The sequence below is a fragment of the Xyrauchen texanus genome, chromosome 44 (assembly GCF_025860055.1).
Source record: "Xyrauchen texanus isolate HMW12.3.18 chromosome 44, RBS_HiC_50CHRs, whole genome shotgun sequence".
Classification (NCBI taxonomy): domain Eukaryota; kingdom Metazoa; phylum Chordata; class Actinopteri; order Cypriniformes; family Catostomidae; genus Xyrauchen; species Xyrauchen texanus.
The window spans coordinates 26,966,154-26,989,552 of NC_068319.1; the positions used below are offsets into that span (position 1 = coordinate 26,966,154).

At 37.5% G+C, this 23,399-nt stretch overlaps 3 protein-coding genes across 3 annotated transcripts in view; 1 reads left to right on the forward strand and 2 right to left on the reverse strand.

Moving 5' to 3' along the window:
• Positions 1 to 761: 761 nt before the first annotated feature.
• Positions 762 to 14,312, reverse strand: katnal2 (katanin p60 subunit A-like 2). The gene is made up of 16 exons (XM_052117818.1): positions 14,215 to 14,312; positions 13,262 to 13,332; positions 7,876 to 8,042; positions 7,629 to 7,665; positions 7,404 to 7,527; positions 7,044 to 7,142; positions 6,847 to 6,939; positions 6,663 to 6,740; positions 4,988 to 5,086; positions 3,100 to 3,163; positions 2,838 to 2,956; positions 2,610 to 2,701; positions 2,339 to 2,449; positions 2,099 to 2,261; positions 1,144 to 1,246; positions 762 to 1,033 (listed from the first exon to the last, which is right to left on the reverse strand). The coding sequence occupies exons 1-16, from the start codon at positions 14,284 to 14,286 to the stop codon at positions 894 to 896; spliced, it is 1,632 nt and encodes a 543-aa protein (XP_051973778.1). The 5' UTR covers positions 14,287 to 14,312; the 3' UTR covers positions 762 to 893.
• A 426-nt stretch (positions 14,313 to 14,738) lies between these two features.
• On the reverse strand, positions 14,739 to 21,609 carry LOC127636942 (sigma non-opioid intracellular receptor 1-like). Its single transcript, XM_052117742.1, has 4 exons — positions 21,379 to 21,609; positions 19,114 to 19,314; positions 18,524 to 18,616; positions 14,739 to 15,578 (listed from the first exon to the last, which is right to left on the reverse strand). Exons 1-4 carry the CDS (start codon positions 21,521 to 21,523, stop codon positions 15,367 to 15,369), a joined length of 651 nt encoding a protein of 216 aa, XP_051973702.1. The 5' UTR covers positions 21,524 to 21,609; the 3' UTR covers positions 14,739 to 15,366.
• Positions 21,610 to 21,923: 314 nt separating this feature from the next.
• Positions 21,924 to 23,399, forward strand: part of galt (galactose-1-phosphate uridylyltransferase) — a 169,143-nt gene continuing 167,667 nt past the window's right edge. Inside the window, exon 1 of the mRNA XM_052117683.1 lies at positions 21,924 to 22,109. Coding sequence (XP_051973643.1) covers positions 22,073 to 22,109 — 37 coding nt within the window. The 5' untranslated portion in view covers positions 21,924 to 22,072. The remainder of the gene's footprint in view (positions 22,110 to 23,399) is intronic.

Sequence of the window (23,399 nt, forward strand, 5' to 3'; positions counted from 1 at the left end):
ATGTTTCGGGCCGGGTCTGGTTTTGTAATCAATTAAAAATAACCAGGTCTTCCTAACGTGTTTTCCGCACGTGCTCTCACTCACAGACGCGCAAACAGAGGAGTTAGGGCCGAAACATAATCTATGCAAGTACGAGAACACAGACGCATCTTGCAACATAAGCTCCACTTTACATGTTGTTGCGTTCTAAAATGTGTCAGACCAGAGATGGGGACTCGAGTTAGAGACTTGGCTCGAATCATGTAAATTTCTTTGTGGACTTAAAACAGCTGGCTTTGTCAAGTTTTGACAAAATTATACCTAATGATATTGCATTGCATATGATATAACATACTGTATTGCATTGCTTGTGTGCACGTTCTGAGCCTTGTTGAACTGACCATGAGAAAAACTGCAGCACCTTTATTACAAAAAACTGTTGAGATCACATGACCAGCCAAATACTACTACTCACTTTATCTCTGTAATGCTCCTTTTGGACACTTTTGGTCACAGTTTTGCAGAATAAAGTAATCATAGAGAACAATTTGGCCTGTGAATATGACATTGGTAAAAACGTTTTGCATGATGCTACCTCTACATTAATAGGTGTCAGCATGAATCCATTACTGCTGTAATATCGGCCAGCAAAACAAACAAAAAGCTAACACTTAGTGCACCTATAAAGTCTATACATGTACATTAGAAGTGTATTTAGTGTAAATGGTTAAAGTAAACAGGACAGAAAACTATTTTTGGAAATGGTTTTTAATACGCTCATCCCCCGTGCAGTTCCTTTTTTCTCCAAAAATCCTTTACAGACATTGAACAAATGTATCAAAACACACAATCACCTCATAAAATAGAGTTGGTTGGTGTGTAATAAAACTTAATGTAGTTGAAATGATGTTGTCTCAAACAGACTCGTATTCTCTCTCCCAGGCGGTGAATCTATCCGTCAGATTTCTGGCTGATGGTTTGGTGTGAGCAATCACCTCCAGGAAATCTGCTGTGGTCACAGTTTCTAGTTCAATAACCGGCATATTAGACTGACCTGTGAAGATACATGGCATAACTCAGGTGGTGTATTGTGGCTGAAACAGGATTTAGTGATGAAACAGCAAGTTTTATGTCGTTCAGAGTGGGATACGGCATATTTCTTACCCTCAATGTGATTTTCAAGGATGTCAAAGATTTTTCGCACAGGTCTCATTGCGGCTTCCTTACACACTAATCTGATATCTGACCCAGAGTAACCATCAGTCTCCTGAAATATCAAGTCAAAATATATAATCCGTGCAACAGCGGGTTACTATGGTCATTTTAATTTGATTTGAATGATTCCATTAATCTGGTCACTGAGATCAGTGTAAAAATGCAACTGGTTAAAGCTGAAGTGTGAAACATTTTTTGGTGTTACAATACTTTCTCCTATTCCAGCTTAATATGCAGATACGACTAGATGTAATAGGCTCTTATAGGTTAATTTTCTCAATAATTGAAAACACTGTGTCTGTGGCACTATAAAATGTCCTCCCTGCAGAACACAACTGACACAACCATTGGTGTGAGCTGGGGACGGGACTATGCATTTGTTTAATCATCAGCAGATGGGAGTCGTATTTGGAGAGATATTTAAAAACAATGTTTTTTCAATTCCTTTCAGTGGCGCAAAAAATTGCAATCTTCATTTTTAAGATATGCATTTCCTAGTCATTTAGTAAGAACCAGGGCGATATGGTATATGCCATAAAATATACAATACAAATTTAGCTTTATTTATACCGTGGTAGATATATTTGCATATCTGTCCTTCTGAGAACTCATGTCCACATGCATTGACATTAAGTTTTGCTTCACTATAGGCTGTGCATAATTTAATTTAAACTGACTGATCTCGGTTAATGAGACTCTAGGCTGTCATTAAAGAGTAAAACTTTCAATGACGGAGTCTTGTGATAAAACATGGCGCTGAGTTTGTCTTTGGGAGAAATGGCAACAAAACTGTGAATGGAAAATGCACACAGCTGTCACACATTAGTGGAATAGCAAAGAAACAAAGTAATTGAAAAATACAAAGCGGGACGTTTCTCAACCACATCTCCATCTCCTCTCTCACCTGTGCTAGCCTGTCATAGTCCAGCTCTGTGCGCAGTTCCACAGCACCTGTATTGCTGACCGGAGGAAGCCATTGACTAATCATGGCCTGTCTGGCAGCGGCAGACGGCAGACCCACCAGTATCCGTTTCTCTAGTCTCCTCAGCATTGCATGATCCAACTCCCTGAAGAGAGAAGAGAAATTATAAATCACAGCGATAACCGATGACAACAATATAGTCTATTCACAATCACTCCTCACCAGGGTAAGTTTGAGGCAGCCAGCACGAACACAAGGTCGTTAGATCGTGCCAGTCCATCCATCTGAACTAGTAACTCTGTCTTCATCCTTCTACTGCCCTCATGTTCACCACTTAAAGAAAAGGCATAAAAGAACAAGTCATAAACTGTATGATAAACTTTGATTTGAACAAACCCCTAATCCTAAGTATTGAACTGCAGTGCAGTGGGAGTTTGGTTGTGTTGATAATACTGCAGTTCTCTGTCAGTGAAAGTTACTGTTTCTCTCTTACCCTTGGCCAACCCCTCGCTGGCCCATCACTGACTCCAGCTCGTCCAGGAAGATGGTGGACGGGGCGTGAAATCTTGCCAGCTCAAACAAAACCTGCCGAGAATCATAACATGAAGAAAATTTGTGTTCCATTGAGCACAACCTTCTTGGCCCATGATGGACACATTTCAGAAAACAATAAAACAAACCAAGCTGAGAAAATAAAGTTTTTCCTGATTATTTCACTGACCCGAACTAATTTCTCAGAGTCTCCTCTCCACTTGCTCACAATGCTGGATGCAGAGATGTTGAAAAACGTTGTGTTACATTCCGTGGCCACAGCTTTGGCCAGCATGGTTTTCCCTGTGCCTGATTTTATGAGAACATTTGGACATTACATTTAAGCACAAGGAACCACTTATACTTATGTATGAGGGTTTATGCATAACTATGGTTGGATATTCTCATCTGGAATAACATCTTAATTTAAATAGAGCACAGAGAAGTCACACCTGGGGGCCCATATAGGAGTAAACCCTTCCACGGTGACAGAATTCCAGTGAACAGTTGAGGATACTGAAAAGAGAGGAGAATTATCCAAATACTGTCTTCTGTGATAAACTGGAAATGTCAATAATCATAACAAGAACTTGATTTATAACTAGATTAAATTAAGAACATGATTTCAACATTTTCTATAAATAAAAAAAACATGGCCGTTGCTAAGAGATTGTTTAAGCACATTGCGAGGAGGTTGCTATTGTGGGGAGGTTGCTATCTCTGGTTGATAACTAGTGCATTGATAGGGTTTTGAGTGGTTAATGTTTTTGGTAGTTGATGTGGTTGCAAAGGTGGTACCAGGTGGTTGCTATGGCATTGATAGGATGTTCTGGGTGGTTGCTAGGCAGTTGCTACAGTGTTGCTGAATGGTTGCATGGGTGTTCTAGGTGGTTACTGGGGCATTTATAGATGGTTGCTACATGATTGGGTGGTAGCTAGTGCATCGTTAGCATGTTCTGAATAGTTGTAGGGTGTTGATGGGTGCTAATGTGTTCTGGGTGGTTACTATTGTGTTGCTAGAGGGTTGATATGGTGATCTGGGTCGTAACTAGTGCATTGAAAGCGTGTTTTGGGTTGTTGCTTGACAGTTGTTAGGTTGTTCTATGTGGTTGCAAGGGTGTTGCTAGGGCATTGTTAAGTGGCCAATTAAGTGTTTTGGGTGGTAACTAATGCGTTAATAGGAGGTTCTGGGTGGTTGCTAGGCAGTTACTAGGGTGTTGCTGAGTGGTTAATAGGGCGTTCTGGGTGGTTACTGGGGCAATTCTAGGTGGTTGCTATATTATCTGGGTGGTAGCTAGTGCATTGCTAGGCAGATTCAACTGTTCTGGTTAGTAGTTAGAGTGTTGATTTGGTGATCTGGGTGGTAGCTAGTGCATTGATAGGGTGTTTTGGGTGGTTTCTTGGCAGTAGCTAGGGGGTTTTGGGTGGTTTCTAGGCAGATGCAAGGGTGTTCTAATTAGTTGCTGTAGTGTTGCTGGGTGGTTACTAAGGTGTTGTGGGTGATTACTAGGGTGTAGCTAGTGCAATGATGTGGTGATATGGGTGGTTGCTAGGGAGTTGTTAAGGCATTCTGTGTAGTTTCAAGGTAGATGCAGGGGTGTTATTTTTAGTTGCTAGGATGTTGCTGGGTGGTTGCTATTGGTGATCTGGGTGGTAGCTAGTGCATTGCTACTGTGTTATATGTGGTGATTAGGCAGATGCAAGAGCATTGTTAGGTGGCTGCCAGGGTGTTCTGGTTGGTTGCTAGGTAGTTGCTTACTGGCCCACCTACAAGTCTCTATAATATTCTGGTCTCTAGATATGACAGTGTGGTGTAATCTCAAGTGGAGGTGAAAACCAGCAAGTCAAATTGTAATTAGCCTATTGACTGTCAAACACCTCTTATTAACCCCCTTTTTATCTAAAACACAAAAAGCCCTGGTATTGACATAACTGAAATCGCAAAACCTCTTATAACATAATGTTATTTGATCATATGCATTACACAATTCTTGCTCCATGCACTACAAACAGCAGTCCAAAACAACCTGTGCAAGCAGAAATTCTAGACCATTCTCTATGACAACAACCTCAATACAAATTGTTGAGACAGAGAAGACAAATAATGTTTACATTTCCTCTTTGTCAGGGGCATATAGTGGATTTGTAGTCATCACTATAGAGGCAAGGGATGAGCCGGATATGAGATTGTTTAGATTGGATAGTATTCAGCTATAGATTTCTTGTCATCTTAAGAAATAACCTTGTGCCCCGCTTTGCTCTAGCCTTTAGTGGAGATGTATTCAGAATCGAAGGCAGGCGGCAGCTTGAGAAATACCAAAGTGTTTAGCAGCCAAGCACCTTAATGGGGTAGACGACAGCTTCTTTGACTAATCGCTTGGCCGCCTCCAGGCCTATAATGTCGTCCCAGCGCACGTTGGGGTTGTGTAAATAGATATCCTTTACAGAGAGACAGGAGAGAAAGATGAAATGGAGTGCTTCAATAAAACATGTTACACCTTGTGTGCATGTATGTTTTTCTTATGTGCGTTCTCTCACACTCACACACACACACACACACTCATAAAACTCATGGTATACTGCTCTATAGTATTGAATAAAAAAGCTGGAATTGCACAATTGAAATATTTTTGTATTTACTGTATATAACAGAAATATTGGGGCCTGGGTAGCTCAGCAGTTGACTCGTGACTAACACCTCTGGAGTCGTGAATCTATGGTATGCTGAGTGACTCCATCCAGGTCTCTTAAGCAGCCAAATTGGCCCAGATGCTAGGTAGGGTAGAGTCACATGGGGTAACCTTCTCATGGTCGTGATTAGTGGTTCCCCCTCTCAATGGGGCGCGTGGTGAGTTGTGCGTGGATTGCGGAGAGTAGCATGAGCCTCCACATGCTGCGAGTCTCCGCGGTGTAAAGCACAACGAGCCACATGATAAGATGCGCAGATTTACTGTCTCAGAAGCATAGGCAACTGAGACTTGTCCTCCGCCACCCGGAATGAATAACCGCGCCACCATGAGGATCAACCAAGTAGTGGGAATTGGGCATAACAATTTGGGAAGAAAAAAGGAATATAACAGAAATATTCCAATTGTCTTTTGATATAACAATAACATAAATATTATTTTTGTTTTATGTTATTAATGGGTGAAACAAAATCAAAGAAATAAGAAATTATATTTTGTGTAACCCTTAAAAGGGTAAGAATATGTATGGCTATTGTCAAACATATTATGGCCCAAATAATAAGTAAAAACGTTTTTGTTTTGTATGCATCTCTCATGAAAGTATCATGTAAAAGATAGGAACATATGAATTAGAAAGAAAACTAAGCACATTTAATCCCCCATCTACTGCAATGCAAAGGATTTGAGGGCTCTTGGCTGTGGCTTCAAGACATTAACAGAATTGACTGGACCGATGAGATCATTTCAACTCACAGCTTTGCAGCAAACATTTATAGTAAACACTATTCTAGGTACCTTATTAACTCATACCATTATAATCATCGTATAGATAAGAAAATTTGTGTGGAATTGTGTGTTGGTTTTGTGTCATACTTTTGTTTTTTTGTCTAATATGTAACATCTAACTATATCGGCTTTCTGCCACCACTTAATACGCACGCGCTGACAATTTTGTAAACAACGGGATTGGTCTATCATGGTAGTATTTGTTGTACTTACTTTAATGTATGCTGATTTTAATAATAATAAAAATAAGTTGTCCAGACAGATCGATAGAATCATCATTGAGACTAATGACAATTACAAACAAAATTAAAAGTAAAGCATCCGAAAAAGATCAGTCAATAAAATTTGGGTGCAAAAAAAAGAGGCTTAATTGTCATTAAAAATGTTTTCATAAAATAATACATAATGCAAAATATAACTTTTTTCTTTTTCTTCAATTCAGACATGTTCTTGACCATATACTCTTTTTGAAAACTACTGTATATTCACCATAATATACATCCAAACTGCAACAAAACAAAGATCTTCAAACATTGACTTACTCTGTTAATAACAGCAGCAAGTTCTCTCATTTCACTATTCATCCCAATGAAGGAACTGATCGGTTTCAGCAAACGCTCCTGTGAAAAGTCAAATATAACAGATATCAGCTATCTATAAAGTTCGTATGAGTGCCAATGTGATTTGAAAATGCTTAACTGACCATAAAAACACCAGTGGACCTACTGAGAAATCTGAGGCACAGGGAAAAATGTTTGTGTCATTAGCGGCACCTTTCACTGCATCTTGAATCAGATTTTTGTAGTCAATCAGATGTCCCTGAGAGGAAACAATTCATAACATTATACATCATAGAGAACCCACATTTTGCTCTATTTTCATTTCACTTTTATAAATTAGGATTCTGAATATGTCGGAAATACCTTTCTCATGTGTGTCCCCTCTCCGGTGCCATTCCTGATGATTGGAGACACATTCAGGCCAAATTCTGATGTCTCTGCTGGAGACAGGTGCTCACTTTCCTGGACAGAACCAACAAAGTCAATCAAATAGTGAAAAATGTTTCATCTGTTCAAATAATACATTTATCATATGTCCTTGATCAACCTTTAAGTGGATTTTTCTATATTGTGTGATGTTGTAGAAATTGCAACATTTCTATCCTTTAAAATGAGAACAATTGTTCTTTAAAATAGCATTTCTTTTGATTAAAATCACAGGGGACTCAAAATGGATGTAAATAATTACGCTACATAATGTTTATTTGATGTTAAGAGACTTACACTGCTGGATTTACTGAAATCTCTCCCTGTTAGTTTAGATTCAGAATTTTTAACAGTGTTTCTGGATACAGGACGCTGGATAGAGTTGATTCTTGGGAGTGTTTGACTGGTAGATGATGATGTCCTATGAATGATGTGAATGCAAACAACACAGATACACAGTGAATAAAAGTAAATTATATGGACTTTGAATGACCACTTGGTAAAAGCACTTTTCGAACATACCTCCTTTTACCACAGCTCTTTACAAGTCGACTCTCTCCTGTTATAAAGAAGCACAAAGCAATGGATAACACTTTAAAACATTTTCTTAATAACAATAATTATTTTACATAATATAATTATATATATATATATATATATATATATATATATATAAAACATAGAGATATATAAAAAAATAGAATATATAAATATATATTATTGATAAAATATCAATATACACACTAGTAACTACTCTGCAAACAATTACCTTGTCCTGGCAGTTTCTTCGTCAGCTTGGGAAATTTCTGAAACTTTATGAAATAATAACTCTCGTATTCCATGAGAACTGTGTCCAGGTCTACATTATCGCAGACCTCAAAACGGCACAAACCAAAAGTGCTTTCTTTTTCTAGTGCTTTTGCTGCATCCATATACCTGTGTTGTCAGAAGAGTGTTAAATATTTATTATAGCATTTATTTTTGCTTTATAAACCATTGAAATGTGTTATTTTAGGTTCCTTTTCGAGTTGGTGACTTTGATTCTGCGTCAGAAACTGATGCTGTGGGAGCTCCTATCAGGAGTTACAATCTCTAAAACCCTATTCAATCATGGTAATTACATATTGGAGCTTGTCACGCCACCCTTATGAGCATGTTTTGCGTGCATATAAGCCCCGGCACAACATCATTCATCAGAATTTTCCTCTTCAGGGTTACGGGAACATCTCTAGTGCTCTGGAACCCAAATTAATACGAATCGTAAATTAAATCTGCACCCTTTCAGCAAGTTTATCTCCTATTTTCTCCCTGTATGCTCCGGCCGACAGGGTATCCTTAAAACACGTTTGCGTAAACAAAATCTTTTAAAAGACGGCATTTTTCAAATGTTTCCACAAGCAGCAATATATCCCTTTGTCTGACAGGCATGAGCGCTGTTTTATAAGCGGCACTCAGTGAGACTGATTGTGTTCAGTGGGAACAAATGAAACTTAATATACTTCGCTATTGGCTCGCTTTCATTCTAAAAGCTGAAGCCAATTTGCTTTCATCCAGCCATATTACTTCTGTAGCTCCTGAGGTACTGCCTGAGGAATATAGAGCGTGGAGATTTTATGAGGATTGGCCAGCAAACAAAGCAGTTTGAAGATAATTTGGTCTTCAAATTTTCTGGGGATACTCTGGGGATACCGTCTTTGTGGTGCTTGTTAAACATGCTATGCCACAGATTGATGCTCAGTCCACCCTGGATCAATTTGTCAGAAATTCACTTCTCCATTTTTTCCACCATGTGAGCCAGGAACGAGAGCATGAGATATCCTCTGTAACACAGGATATGCCCTGTTTTAACTATTGTTGGCAGCATGCCAGAAGACAGACATTTAAGGCGTAAAGCATGTTGGTGCCCAGTTGGCAAGTTTTTTCATTGGAATTTCCCGTACCGTCATTGTTATACTATTATCTTAAACTGTTTATTTCTTGTCCCTCTTCCTTCCTATTATTAAATATGAAAGGGAGGTCATTTCAATGCTTTTTACTAGCCTATTGGCAAGTGGATCAGTATAGTGTAGTAGATTAGTTTAGATCAATAGCACAGCATTGTGGTATACGGTTCCCACAGTGTCAGCTACTGATGCAGCGTTACTGATGTAACCTTGGTGGAAAGCTGCATAGTTTGTCACACTACTGATTTTTTGCTGATAACAGACTGCAACTAAAATGGTTACAAATATGACCAAAAATAAATGATTGCAACAATAATTAAAAATCTAGTCACCATTGGTGACTTTCATTGTGCTTTCATATGCGGTTTCATCAGATATCATCATGTGAGTTATTGAATACATCTTTAGAGCGCTAGTGTGTCTCGTGCCGCTTTTTACCATTTCTTTTGATGATATGAGCTTGCTGGCTGCACGCAACAACAAACACAGTGTGAGCCGTGATGTCCGATTTGTGAAAAATGACTTTTGAACCAGGACTTTATAATGAATCATCCGGCAAGAGCTCGTTTGAACTCAGGAGCTCAGGTTAGCAGTTTGAATTCGAGTCACTTCCTCAGTTAATCAGCCATCAGTGTGTTCAAAACTGGAAGCACATACATTTCAAAATAGTAGTCCCATGTGTATTTCGGGCTTGTTTATAATTGAAAGTCCAGCGTTAGTAATCAAATCTTGTTATCAAATATATGTATAATATATAAAATCAATTTTAAATATATGTACACTGGCCAAAAGTTTTGGAATAATGTACAGATTTTGTTATCAAAGTATAGTCATGACATTACTGATGTAAAAAACATCATCACTATTTGAAAAAAGTCATTTTTGATCAAATCTAGACAGCGGCCATCACTCAAACACCTTATCCTTGAGTAATCATGCTAAATTGCTCATTTGGTACTAGAAAATAACATTACCATTATATCAAACACAGTTAAAGATATTTGGTTCTTTAAATTAAGCTTAACATTGTCTGTGTGTTTGTGTTTGAGTTGCCACAGTATGCAATAGACTGGCAAAAAAAAAAAGAAAACAGCGTTCTCTACAAAACTCATCAGTCAATCATTGAAATTGCAAAAAACTGAAGATTTCATACAAAGGTGTACAATACAGTCTTCAAAGACAAAGGACAACTGGCTTTAACAAGGACAGAAAGAGATGTGGAAGGCCAGATGTACAACTAAACAAGAGGATACGTACTTCAGATTCTCTAGTTTGAGAAATAGACGCCTCACATGTCCTCAGCTGACAGCTTCATTGAATTCTACCCGCTCAACACCAGTTTCATGTACAACAGTAAAGAGAAGACTCAGGGGTGCAGGCCTTATGGGAAGAATTGCAAAGAAAAAGCCACTTTTGAAACAGAAAAACTAAAAGAAAATGTTAGAGTGGGCAAAGAAACACAGACATTGGACAACAGATAATTGGAAAAGAGTGTTATTGATCTTAAACCCATTGAGCTTTTGTGGGATCAGCTAGACTGTAAGGTGCGTGAGAATTGGTTGACAAGACAGTCACATCTCTGGCAAGTGCTACAGGAAGTGTGGGGTGAAATGTCACCTAAGTTTCTGGACAATCGGACAGCTAGAATGCCAAGGATCTGCAAAGCTGTCATTGCTGCACATGGAGGATTTTTTGGTGAGAACTCTTTGAAATAGTTCTAATTTTTTTCAAAGCATTAGTAATTTTTCACTTTATAACTGTCCTGACTATACATTGTGATCAGCTGAATGCTACTTTGTTGTATAAAAGTACCAATATCTTTCCATAAGAGCAAAATCTGTACATTATTCCAGACTTTTGACCACCAGTGTGTGTATATATATATATACACACACACACACACACACACACACACACACACACACACACACACACACACACACACACACACACACACACACACACACACACACACACACACAGCTTCACTTTTTCCACATTTTGTTATGTTGCAGCCTTATTCCAAAATGGATTAAATTAATTACTTTCCTCAATATTCTACAAACAATACCCCATAATGACAACGTGAAAGAAGTTTGTTTGAAATCTTTGCAAATTCATAAAAAAAAAAAAAAACATGTACATAAGTATTCACAGCTCAATACTTTGTTGAAGCACCTTTGGCACCAATTACAGCCTCAAGTCTTTTTGAGTATGATGCTACAAGCTTGGCACACCTATTTTTGGGCAGTTTCTCCCATTCTTCTTTGCAGGACCTCTCAAGCTCCATCAGGTTGGATGAGGAACATCTCTGGAGAGAGTTATTTTCAGATCTCTCCAGAGATGTTCAATCAGGTTCAAGTCTGGGCTCTGGCTGGGCCACTCAAGGACATTCACAGAGTTGTCCTGTAGCCACTCCTTTGTTATATTGGCTGTGTGCTTGGGGTTATTGTCCTGTTGGAAGATGAACCTTCGCCCCAGCTTGAGGCCCAGAGTGCTCTGGAGCAGGTTGCTGCATTCATCTTTCCCTCGATCCTGACTAGTCTCCCAGTCCCTGCAGCTGAAAAACATCCCCACAGCATGATGCTGCCACCACCATGCTTCACTGTAGGGATGGTATTGGCCAGGTGATGAGCAGTGCCTGGTTTACTCCAGATATGACACTTGCCATTCAGGCCAATGAGTTCAATCTTTGTTTCATCAGACCAGAGAATTTTGTTTCTCATGGTCCGAGAGTCCTTCAGGTGCCTTTTGGCAAACTCCTAGCGGGCTGTCATGTGCCTTTTACTGAAGAGTGGCTTCCGTCTGGCCACTCTACCATACAGGCCTGATTGGTGGAGTGCTGCAGAGATGGTTGTTCTTCTGGAAGGTTCTCCTCTCTCCACAGAGAAATGCTGGAGCTCTGTCAGAGTGACCATCGGGTTCTTGGTCACCTCCCTGACTATGGCCCTTCTCCCCCTATTGCTCAATTTGGCCGGGCGGCCAGCTCTAATAAGAGTCCTTGTGGTTCCAAACTTCTTCCATTTACGGATAATGGAGGCCACTGTGCTCATTGGGACCTTCAATGCTGCAGAAATTGTCCGGTACCCTTCCCCACATCTGTGCCTCAATACAATCCTGTCTCGGAGGTCTACAGACAATTTCTTGGACTTCATGGCTTGGTTTGTGCTCTGACATGCACAGTTAACTATGGGACCTTATATAGACAGGTGTGTGCCTTTCCAAATCATGTCCAATCAACTGAATTTACCACAAGTGGACTCCAATCAAGTTTTAGAAACATCTCAAGGATGATTAGTGTAAACAGAATGCACCTGAGCTCAATTTGAGTGCCATGGCAAAGGCTGTGAATACTTATGTACATGTGTTTTTTTGTTTTAATAAATTTGCAAAGATTTCAAACAAACTTCTTTCACGTTGTCATTATGGGGTATTGTTTGTAGAATTTTGAGGATAATAATGAATTTAATCCATTTTGGAATAAGGCTGTAACATAACAAAATGTGGAAAAAGTGAAGAGATGTGAATACTTTCCGGATGTACTGTATGTTTATAACGTGAGATCCTACTTTTGATGCTTAGGACCATTGAGGGACCCGTACTCAACATTTACTGATGCTCAAGAAGCCAACACAGTACTACGTGCATATTATACTTTATGTAAATACCTGTTATGTAGATTCTGAAGGGCAGTACAAAAAAACAAATCTTTTAACTCTTATATTTGTATAAATTCGGAAAGGGGTGTGAAAACTTATGAGACAAAAGGGGAATGCAAATGTATGCACTCAGTTATACAGTATATATATTAAGCACCCAATTCATGAGCTATCATTTGTCTTTTATTTGATCTTGTTTTTGAACAACAGTTCTGTGATGTGGCAACTAAAACAGCCATTTGGCTCCTAAATATTTCAGATTAGTTAGTCATTTATTTAGTCTGGAGCCCTGGTTAAGGAACTGAGAGATGCGCTACACTCCCGTCAACCGAAAAAAATCTGCTGTGCCCCAGTTTATATGCCCGTAAAAGGGCGAAGTAACAAACAAGACAAACCAATATTTAATTGGGGTGATTGAAGAGGGTTTCAGAAAACGGTTCTCCTTAGAGGAGCTCCCACAGCATCAGGTACGGTATCTCCTACTTTACTTTCAAGGAACCACGGTTACATAAGCAACCAAGATTTTTTTTTTTTTCATCAAGGAAAGTCTCACCCCTCCTCCAGTAAATGATGATGAATTAAAACCAGCAAATTTCTCCTCCTGGTTCCTGTTCTTAGTTCATCCTAAAAATAAAATTAATTCAAGAACTTTAGAAAATTAATGTAGGCCTAGGCTATATAAAATATACCAATAAATAAAATTTGCCAGGATTATTTTTTTTAGCAATCGGTGGTAACTATGGTATCTTGGCAAACATTTTCTAAAATGTTTCTAAATAATCTGTGAAATGAGGGGACCTTATTTATTTTTATTTAATGACATATTTATGACATTACAAAATGTGTATTATAACTATGACAATTATAGTTCTTGTTTGTAAATATGTCAACTTTTTTAAAACAAACATTACAATTTCATGACATAATCATAATAAAATCACATAAAATACCATTATTTGTTTTATTGAACTCATAGTCAATAGGCAAAAAAAAAAGAAAGAAAAACTTGCCGACCGGCTAATCCAGCTGAGCACTATCTTAACCGATCCAAGACCACCCAACTAGTCTAGGTTGGTTTTAGATATTTATTAATAATCAGGGACTGGCTATCTACAAATACCCATGCACTCGTGTTAATAAGAGACTAAGCAACGCACTTGAGTGTTTATCCGATAGATGGCGCCAAATCTTACCATCGGGGGAAAACAAGATGAGCTGTGTGCCAGGTTGCTATGGCAACAAACAACTCAAAAGGTTCTAAACACGCGTATTTAGCTGATTAGCCCTCTTGCTAATCGTCAAATAAGTATCATATCATTTGAAAGGGAACAAAAAATGACAACGACAAAAACATAATCAGTTCCATTCGTATTTTTGCTACATCTCCATATGTGTGTGTGTTTATACTCATATTTATGTGCTTTCAAACAAAAACAAATTACCAAGTTATAATTGTGATTGAACAAGTAAAATGTAGAATAAAACGCTACCTATGTAATCACTCACCGCCTCTCGAGCCAGATTGGCAGTTTTTATGGCTTGATAAGAGAGATCCATGGACACACAAACACCTGACATCAGCCTTGTGATCCGAGATGATCGCGTGCGTGTGCGTGCGCGCGAATCCGCAATACACTCACTGATCACCAGCAGGAAAAACAGAAATATATATATATTGCAATATGTATGCATGTCTGCATATTATAAATATATAGAATATAAATATATAAATACACATCTGTGAAATTCAGAAGCAAATAAACCTTGCCCTTAATTACATTTTTTTTTTTTTTTTTAAACAACATAGCTACACCTTTTTAATGTAAAATTTCTTGTTAACTTAGTCAACAATTTTTTTTTATTTTCAACAATAAATTGAAAATATTTGAGTCATAAGCTTTACAAAAATACACCATGGTAAGAAACCATTTTTTCAGCCAAATTTGACTGCAGTTATTTTTTACTAAAGTAAAACTGGAAACTTGGTGCCATGAGTGGCATCAAAATATCATGAAAGCTTCTTACACTGTTTAAAGAAAATTCCATATTTATTATGATTTTACACAATTAACAAATTATGTTGTATCTTTGGTATTTTGGCAAAAAACACAGTTACCATGGTATTATTGTATGGGTTAGGGTTAACCCTAACCTAACCCTAATAATACCAATTTGACTGACACAAAACAGAAGTCAAAAGAAGGGCAAAAGAATCATGTATAAAAGACAAACCAATTCAAAGTCTTAATCAACAATATAAACTGACAGTTTATTCTGGCGAGACTGCAGGCTGAACAGAGAGACAATTTTGGACATTAAATGTATCTGTTATGGAAAAATAAAGCAACAATATTTCACAGTATTTTAAAATTGCAGAGTGGGATCTCTCCAATGTTTTTCATTCATACTTCACTTTAACCGTTTCTGGACTGTATTGAGCTGCTAAATCAATAACACGCATCATTTTTTGAGATTTCACTATGATATGATATTTGATAAACATTTTGTACAGTAGGGAAAATAAAACTCTCTCATTAGAATAGTAGTTACATTAAGTGTTTTACAATTGAAAACATTGGCCTTCCATTCACAAACGGCTGCCATTGTGATCAATTACCCCAAAAACACCTCGACATGACACAAAACATAGTGTGGTTTTCAGAGAGCGCCAGCTTCTGTCAGGAACATACCCTTCAAGTACACACGTACAGTATAAAATAGTGTTACAAAGTCCTGGGTGCTAAAGACCGTGTCGGCTAAAGCGAAGCCCAACGTTGAGGGAATGAATCCTCGGCCATATTCCACCATCCACGTCCCTGTGCTCCACTGCACTGAGGTAGCCTCTCCCACCACGTGCACTATAGTGTCACCTGCCATTGTGATGGAAAAATCCACACAATTAAGTCAAAATTCAGTTTAATGGGTCAGATGAGAGAACACTTAAAGGAATAGCTCATCCAAAAAGGAAAATTCTGTCATCATTTACTCATCTTTATTTTGTTCCAAACCTGTTTGACTTTCTTTCTTCCACGGAACACAAAAAAAAGAATGTACTTACTGCAAATTTTCATGTAATGCAAGTAAATGGGGATTGAGGCTGTTGCGCTACAAATGGATGAAAAGCACCAGTAGTTCTCGTAATAATTCGACCCATGCGCTATATTATAGTCTTCTCTGCTGCAGCTCTTAAACCTCATTCACATCTACATGCATTCAAGTAGAGTTTCTTTACATGCCTTGCACCTGGTTTGGCATCAATGATGACAGAAACCAATGACATCAAACCCAACAAGTCTAAACAAGTGTTTGAAATGAGTTCTTAACTTAAAATTACTTTATCTTACATAAACACTTTGTGTAGAAAGAACCAAGCTGAATTGGGTAAACCCAACAAAATTAGAAGTGTCAATGTAACTCAAATAAATCTCTTATTTCTTTATATACTAACTAGTGAAAGTGAATGTTAGCATGCTAAATAAATGTTGGTTGGAAGCACCTCGGAGTATAATTTAGTAACTATAGTATGGTCAGCACAGTATTTGCTCAACACAGTGAGATATCGATTTCATGTGCAACACCTACCTTAATTTTAACATTTCCTCACCCTATCGTGTCCATGCAAAGTATGCTGAGAAATGGAAATCCAGTGTACAGTTTCATCAATGCTACATTAACACCAGAAAAAGTATTCATGTAGTCCAAACTCAAATGGATTCTGTAAACTTCCATTTTATAAATTTAAATGGATAGAACAGAATGAAATCAAGCTGTGACAGAATGTTCTAGAATTGTGTTGCTTTAGTTTGCAAGTAATTGAACAAGTGGCAAAAATCCTTTTGTTGAGTGAGTGAAGGTGGCCGTATTTGAATTTGAACGTGAATGCGAATTGTATGGCTTCAAAAAGCTTACATATCTACTTCCATGGCACCTTTATGGTATTTTTTGTCATTCTGGACCTGCACAGCACCCATCCCTATCCATTTTCTTTGTATGGAAAATAGCTGTCAGTACTATAGTACATAAATTAACCTTACCTTTGGTCCTCCCGGTCATTTATGACCGGAAAGAGCAAAAGTGTTACTTTTGATGATGATGATGATGATAATGATACAATTTCTCTTTTCCTGAATTAATAAAAATAAAACTATGCACTTCTTTTGGGATTTTATGCTCTTTTGATCTTACTGACATGTACATTTTTCAATTTTACTATTAATCTGCATATGCTTTAGTACAGTAAAACCTATAAGTTGAATCATGAAGAATATATGAGAATGTGAAATATACTGGGGGCAGATTGCTGCCACCTGGTAAACAAAATATAAATAACATGACTTAAAAATCATGTCGTGACAATAATAGCCAGTATATGGCTGCAGGGTCTCCTGAACAGCAGCGTTTCGCCATGGCGCTGTTAGAATGAACAGTGTGCAAGTCTCGATGAGGCCACATTTATAACTTAGAGCTGTGGGAAAATATCTTTGTTTCCATAACAGAAAGATGCAAAGTTTTGTCTGGAAGGTGAGGCACCTGCATCTAAGTGTAAACTTTCCCACAGTGGAAAAGCTATCCTTTTGTCCGTTGGGGTCACTCAGGGGCTGTTTACAAGGCAATGGCGTTTTGGGGCCTGAAAACATAAACGTTTGAAAACGGGTTTCAAAGCGCAAGTTTTTGAAAACGATGCCGTTATCATCTCTGTGTAAACATACAAAACGCGAATTTGTGAAAACGATGACGTTGTGCGCACGCGTATTACGTGCTCAGTCTATAGGCATGCGCACGAGCACTTCAAAACAATGCGCGAGACATTCAAAACAATAGCGGACTACAGGACTGTGTTTCAGTTTAGATGTTATGTGAGCTTTGGAAATCGACTCTTTCTCGTGCGGGAAATCCAGTATTTTCGCTTGTCGGATAGTGGGCTAAAAATGCCTCCAATACTTAGACTGGCATGACTCCCAGTCCACATTTTCCTGACATGTTGGCGCTTTATAGTCCAGGGTCACTTGTAGTAACAAAGCAACCTCATCTTCCATCCAGACGCTTTCGCCATCTTCATTGTTTGTATTCTCCGCTCTGTGGAAGAATACTTTTGTGCGCAGGCACGTAGTGTTTCTTTACAAAGTGACATCGCTAACTACTGGCCTGGCATACATAATACAGTGTTTTTAGTCATTTTCGCAGATCCGTGTGAACGGGTATCGTTTTGACGACGTTGTCGTCTGTACGCAAAACTTTTAAAAAACGCAAAGAAAAAACGTTTCTGTTTTTAGTAGATCATTGTTGTGTAAGCGTACCCTCACAATTTATTCTTTGTTCTTGGTGTGTGCATGAGTGTGGTTGTTCCGTGTCCTCCCTTCAGGCTGTGTTAGTCTCACCCATTTATTTATCTGTGTGTATGTGTCATGTTTTGCATTCTACCTCGTGTCTTTTTTGTTTCTTTTTACCCATTTATTTGTGTGTGTGTTGCATTGTGGGTGTGTTATTGTCTCACCCCTCATTTCAGAGAGTGTGTTTAGCACAGTTACATAATTATTGGCATTTGTTTTGTTTTTTGTATGTTCAAATGGCAAGTGGAGGAAAAGTCACCAAGTCTTGTACTGCTCAGATAAAAGAAGCCATTTTTATTAAATCAGCAAAAATGATTCCGGTCAAAAATGACTGATGACCATAGGGAGTTAAAATATATATACTAACCTTGAAAGAAAGTCATGCAGTTTGGAATGACATGATGGTGAGTACATGATGACAGAAATGTCATTTTTCGGTGAACTATTCTTTTAAGGTGCTGGATGTTCACTTATGATTGTTATACCTGGATAGTAAGTCTCGCTTTTAGTCGTTCCCTCTTTCCATTGCCTGAACATTCCAGAAATAATAGTATCTGATATTTCTGCCCAGTAACGGCCTAATAGAGATACAAAGTGAAAGAGATATGAAAAGCGAGTGGACACAGAATACAATCAATACTAAATAGCCATAGCTGCTTGATAAGTGATGTGTCAACATGGTGTTCTCTTAAAAGAACAAAGGGCAAGTAAATACAATTCTGAGAGAGTTCAGAACAGAATTTTATCCTTACAGCTACGTAATTATCACAAGCATACTGCACACATAAGTGATGTTCTATTTGTGAATGAATCAATATTTTGATTACTTTAAATGATTCGTTTGAACCAATTTGAAAAAGTGTTTATTAATCACCAAACTGTCAGGGAGAACTTTGTGTTGGATCAAAATTGTGATGTAGTTGACATGTTTATCATCATTTATTTAACTGGGATTCTTTAAAACGAGCCATATGAAAGAGACAGTTTACTAAAATGAATCATACTTCTTTATAGTAGTACTGTGGCTAAAGCAATACTTTATTCATGAAACAAAATAAGTTGTCTTGTGGGTTACCTGAATGTCCTCCCGTGTCCACTGCAGTACCAAATAGAAGCACATACTCTGTGAGTGATGCATGTAACAGACACATGGACCCCATCCACCCGCCGGCATTCACAAACACCCACTGCAGGTCCTCATCAGGGAGGATGTGGCCCGGATATCGCTTACGCAGCTCCACAACTATTTTAGAGAATGCTTGCTCGTGATCCTGGCCTATGACATACAAGAGAACCAGTTCATACATCTATCTAACAGGTTAAAGGTATAGTTAATCCAAAAATGAACATTTTGTCATTATTTATTTGGTTTTTTCTTCAGAACACAAAGGATGAATTTTATGCTGCTCTTTTTTATATAATGACAATTCACAGTGTTTGTTCATTAAATGCTTGTACTATAATCTAAGTCCTCTGAAGACATATGATAGGTTTGTGTGAGGAACAGACTGAAATGTAAGCCGTTATTTGAGTCAATGATGTGACAATCTTTTTTAAAGTCCAGATCTATTAAATAATTAAAAAAATGCATTAAAAAAATGTATTCACACAAAACAATTACTTGAATACACCTCTACTATGATAAACATGTTTTCTATTTCTGAGTTTGAATTAATTTAGGTATTTCTGGGGCTTAAAGTAAAATTGTCTCACCCATTTATTTATCTGTGTGTATGTGTCATGTTTTGCATTCTACCTCGTGTCTTTTTTGTTTCTTTTTACCCATTTATTTGTGTGTGTATGTATGTGCTGCATTGTGGGTGTGTTATTGTCTCACCCCTCATTTCTGAGAGTGTGTGTTTAGCACGGTTGCATAATTATTGGCATTTGTTTTGTTTTTTGTATGTTCAATTGGCAAGTGGAGGAAAAGTCACCAAGTCTTGTACTGCTCAGATAAAAGAAGCCATTTTCATTAAATCAGCAAAAATGATTCTGGTCAAAAATGACCAATGACCATAGGGAGTTAAACTATATATATGGTGAACACACCTGGTTAAATACAAAATAAAAATCTCATTAAAAGCTGCAATTCTTATAAAAAAATAATTACGTAGTTTGGAATAATCTTTTATCATTATTCCCCCAAAAAAACTGAAACAATAGAGCTGTTCAGCCATGACGTCAATTTGTAGGTGAACATGGAAGTCTAATTTGCCATGTTTCCCTAAAGATTTCTCTATGGGGTTTTAGAACAGGTTTTTTTAATTTATGAGTAAAATCAGTAAAATTATTGGACATGCCTAACGAAACAGAAAACCGTTGTGGTCCTTATCTAGCAACTTGTAAGCAAGATAAATAAATAAATAATAAAAAAAGAAAAAAAGACCATCGAGACCCTCATGACAGTGTGAAGCAATACTACTACTACTACTACTAATAATAATAAATAAAATAAAATATTTTGTATATTTTTATGATAAGGCCCATTTTGTTCAGGTCAAGTGGAGTAACCCTGAGGAAAACGTCTTGATTTTCATGACTGAAAAATTCAGGATATTTGTAAAATAAAACATATTCTACCTTGAAAACAATATGGTAAAAAAGTTTTTTTTATAGTTAATGATTACGTTTGCACACTCACGTGCATTCAAAGTGCAAGGAAGGTAATTAAATAAATTTATCTTAATGGTTAGTTACACCACTTGACAAATTTTTTTGTGTTAATAAATGTAATTTTTTTGTGGATTTTTTAAAAAGGTTTTTCAAAACAGTATGACACAAAGATGGACACAAAGATTACATTTCTACAAACCTGACATGTGTTTTAAACTAAAAATTTTAAGATTTCCAATTTGTATAATTTCAGACCAATTATAGACCACTTTTATAGTTCTCCTTTTCTTTTTGTAGCTCAACAGTTGTGATCACTTTAAAAATATAATTGTATGGAAAGGAGTAAGAAAAATAAAATCTCAGTCAGTCACAGTGTGTCACTTTTTGTGTTTATGGTGGAACTCAAATAATAGTGCTACAATAAGATCAGCCCACCATGTCCTTGGACTTTGCCATTTAGCCTAAAAGTTGAAAATTGTGACAGTTGTTGGCAGTACTTTTAGAGCAGTTCAGCTGTGCATCTCTGATCTGAATGTAACTTGTAGTCAACATAATGTATTTTCACTGCCACTGTTGCTATGGAGACCAATTCTTGCAATACCTTGGCAAACAGATATAACTCCAGAATAGCATGCTAAATTATAGTCTGGTTAAAATAAGCTCAATATGAGGCATTTGTTAACAGCCAACCAATGTAAACGATAAACCAGTTTAAGTGTTAACTCACCTGCATACTGTCTGGCTAACTTGGCAACATCTTCTTTTGTAAAGACATACTGTTTAGTTGCCATCCAATATCTCAAAAACGGAACAGCCAACACCAACAGACCAATAACAACGACAAGTTTTAAGACGTTTCTTATCAGAGACATCGTAATCCGACCATAAAAAGACGATTTAAAAGTAAAAATCGGTCTAAGATTACAAAAGACATTCAACTGACTTCATTCAAACACTCATCATGTCAAATATGAAGGTCGCTGACGTGATCTGACGTGTCAGCTGTGAGTTATTTGGACCAATCGGCTGCCATCAACTGCTGGTCCTCATCCAATGAAATCGCGCAGAAACGCAACACGGAAGAAGATGGTGTGAAAATGCATAATTGACATCAATGTGGCACCTAAAAGCACAGAAGTAGGAACATGCGTTACTGAGAACATAATACATGTCGAATAATTACATTTATTTATTTATATAGTATTACGTATTTAATCATTGTAATAACAGTGGCCCCTTTGTTCTCAAAACCGTGGCTTCGTTTATGTTTAAATGGTTTTACTGCGTTTTAATTGCGCAAAATCAAACACCCTGGGGCATTTATAGAGGAAGTGCCAAAACTCTATAGACGAAACAAGCTATCTTGTGGACTAGATTCCGCGTTTACAGGACGATACAGTTGATATAGTGTGTGCAGTAACATGGACAGTGACAGCAAACCCACGTTTGATCCTAAAGGTAATGAATGTTTGAACACTCTAACACCAATGTTCTGAAGTGCATTCGGACGTTTGAACTTTGCATGCTTGACAGGCAAATACAGATTACATTAATTAATACTATTTTAATAAAGTACATTTATGAGTAAACTTTATTGCAGATCTGTTTGTACAACCTTGTCTTTTAACGTGTATTGCCAACAAGCACAGTGCGCTGGTCCTGCTGACCCTGTAGGTCTCACGTGACTTAAACTAGCGCTGCGAAGTCCGATTCTTTTAACGAGTCGGTTCGTTTGAACGATCGTTTCATTAAATAATTTAATTCGTTTGAGACGGACCATGGCACAAAAGAGGCAACGGTTTCGTTGAAAATTTTTTTTAAAGATTCATATTTTAGTTTAATACTAACGAATTCCACTATTTTTGATTAAATTATATAGATTACTTAAAATAATGCGTTGTGGTTCCAAACATTCAAACCTGCTGAGAGAAAGAGAGAGAAAAAAATAAGAAAAAAGTCAAATGTATTTTTTTTTGTTTGTTTATTTTTGACTGTTGTGGTGTGCGATTTATTCGGGTTATTCCCATAATACAGTCACGTTTTGGGCTTCCAGACCACGTCGTTCCAAACCCGTTGGACTTTCTTCTCTTTCACAAAAGCAGATATTTTCAAGCATATTTTGGCTGTTCTTTGTCATACAATGAAAGTGAATGGGAAAATAATTCTTCCCCATCACTGTAGCTTTAAAATGTAATTTGTGTGCATACATTGCACTTCTGGATGCATTGTGTCAGGTTTGACATCAATGAGACATGTGAGAACCAATGATGTTTCATGTAATTGACAAATTAAGGAATACATTGACAATTTGCAGTCTAAATTCATCAAAAGGAGTTTTTTTCTTTCTTTCACATTGCTGTATTTGGCTTGGAGGTGCACTAAGTAATTTTTTCCTTATTAAAAAGTTTAAATCCTAAATGTAGTTTTGCAATATATGTTGGAAATTATGACCTCACATTAAAATTAAGATTCCAGTCATATCAGTAACCTTATAAAATCTGTTTTATTTTACATGGAGGGTCCTTTTGTGTGGATGGCAGTGGCGAGGACTCCAAAACAGCTTATCCCTCCTCCTTCCCAGGCTTTGGCACCAATGTAACAAGGTTAAGGATGGGAAAGGAGGAGGCGGGAACCAGCTGAACAGTCAAAATAATATTTAATAGGAACTTAAACAAAAAGACACAATATAAACACGCACATGGCAGTTGCATGTGGCTCTCTCTCTCCTGAGCTGCCACATTCTGCCGC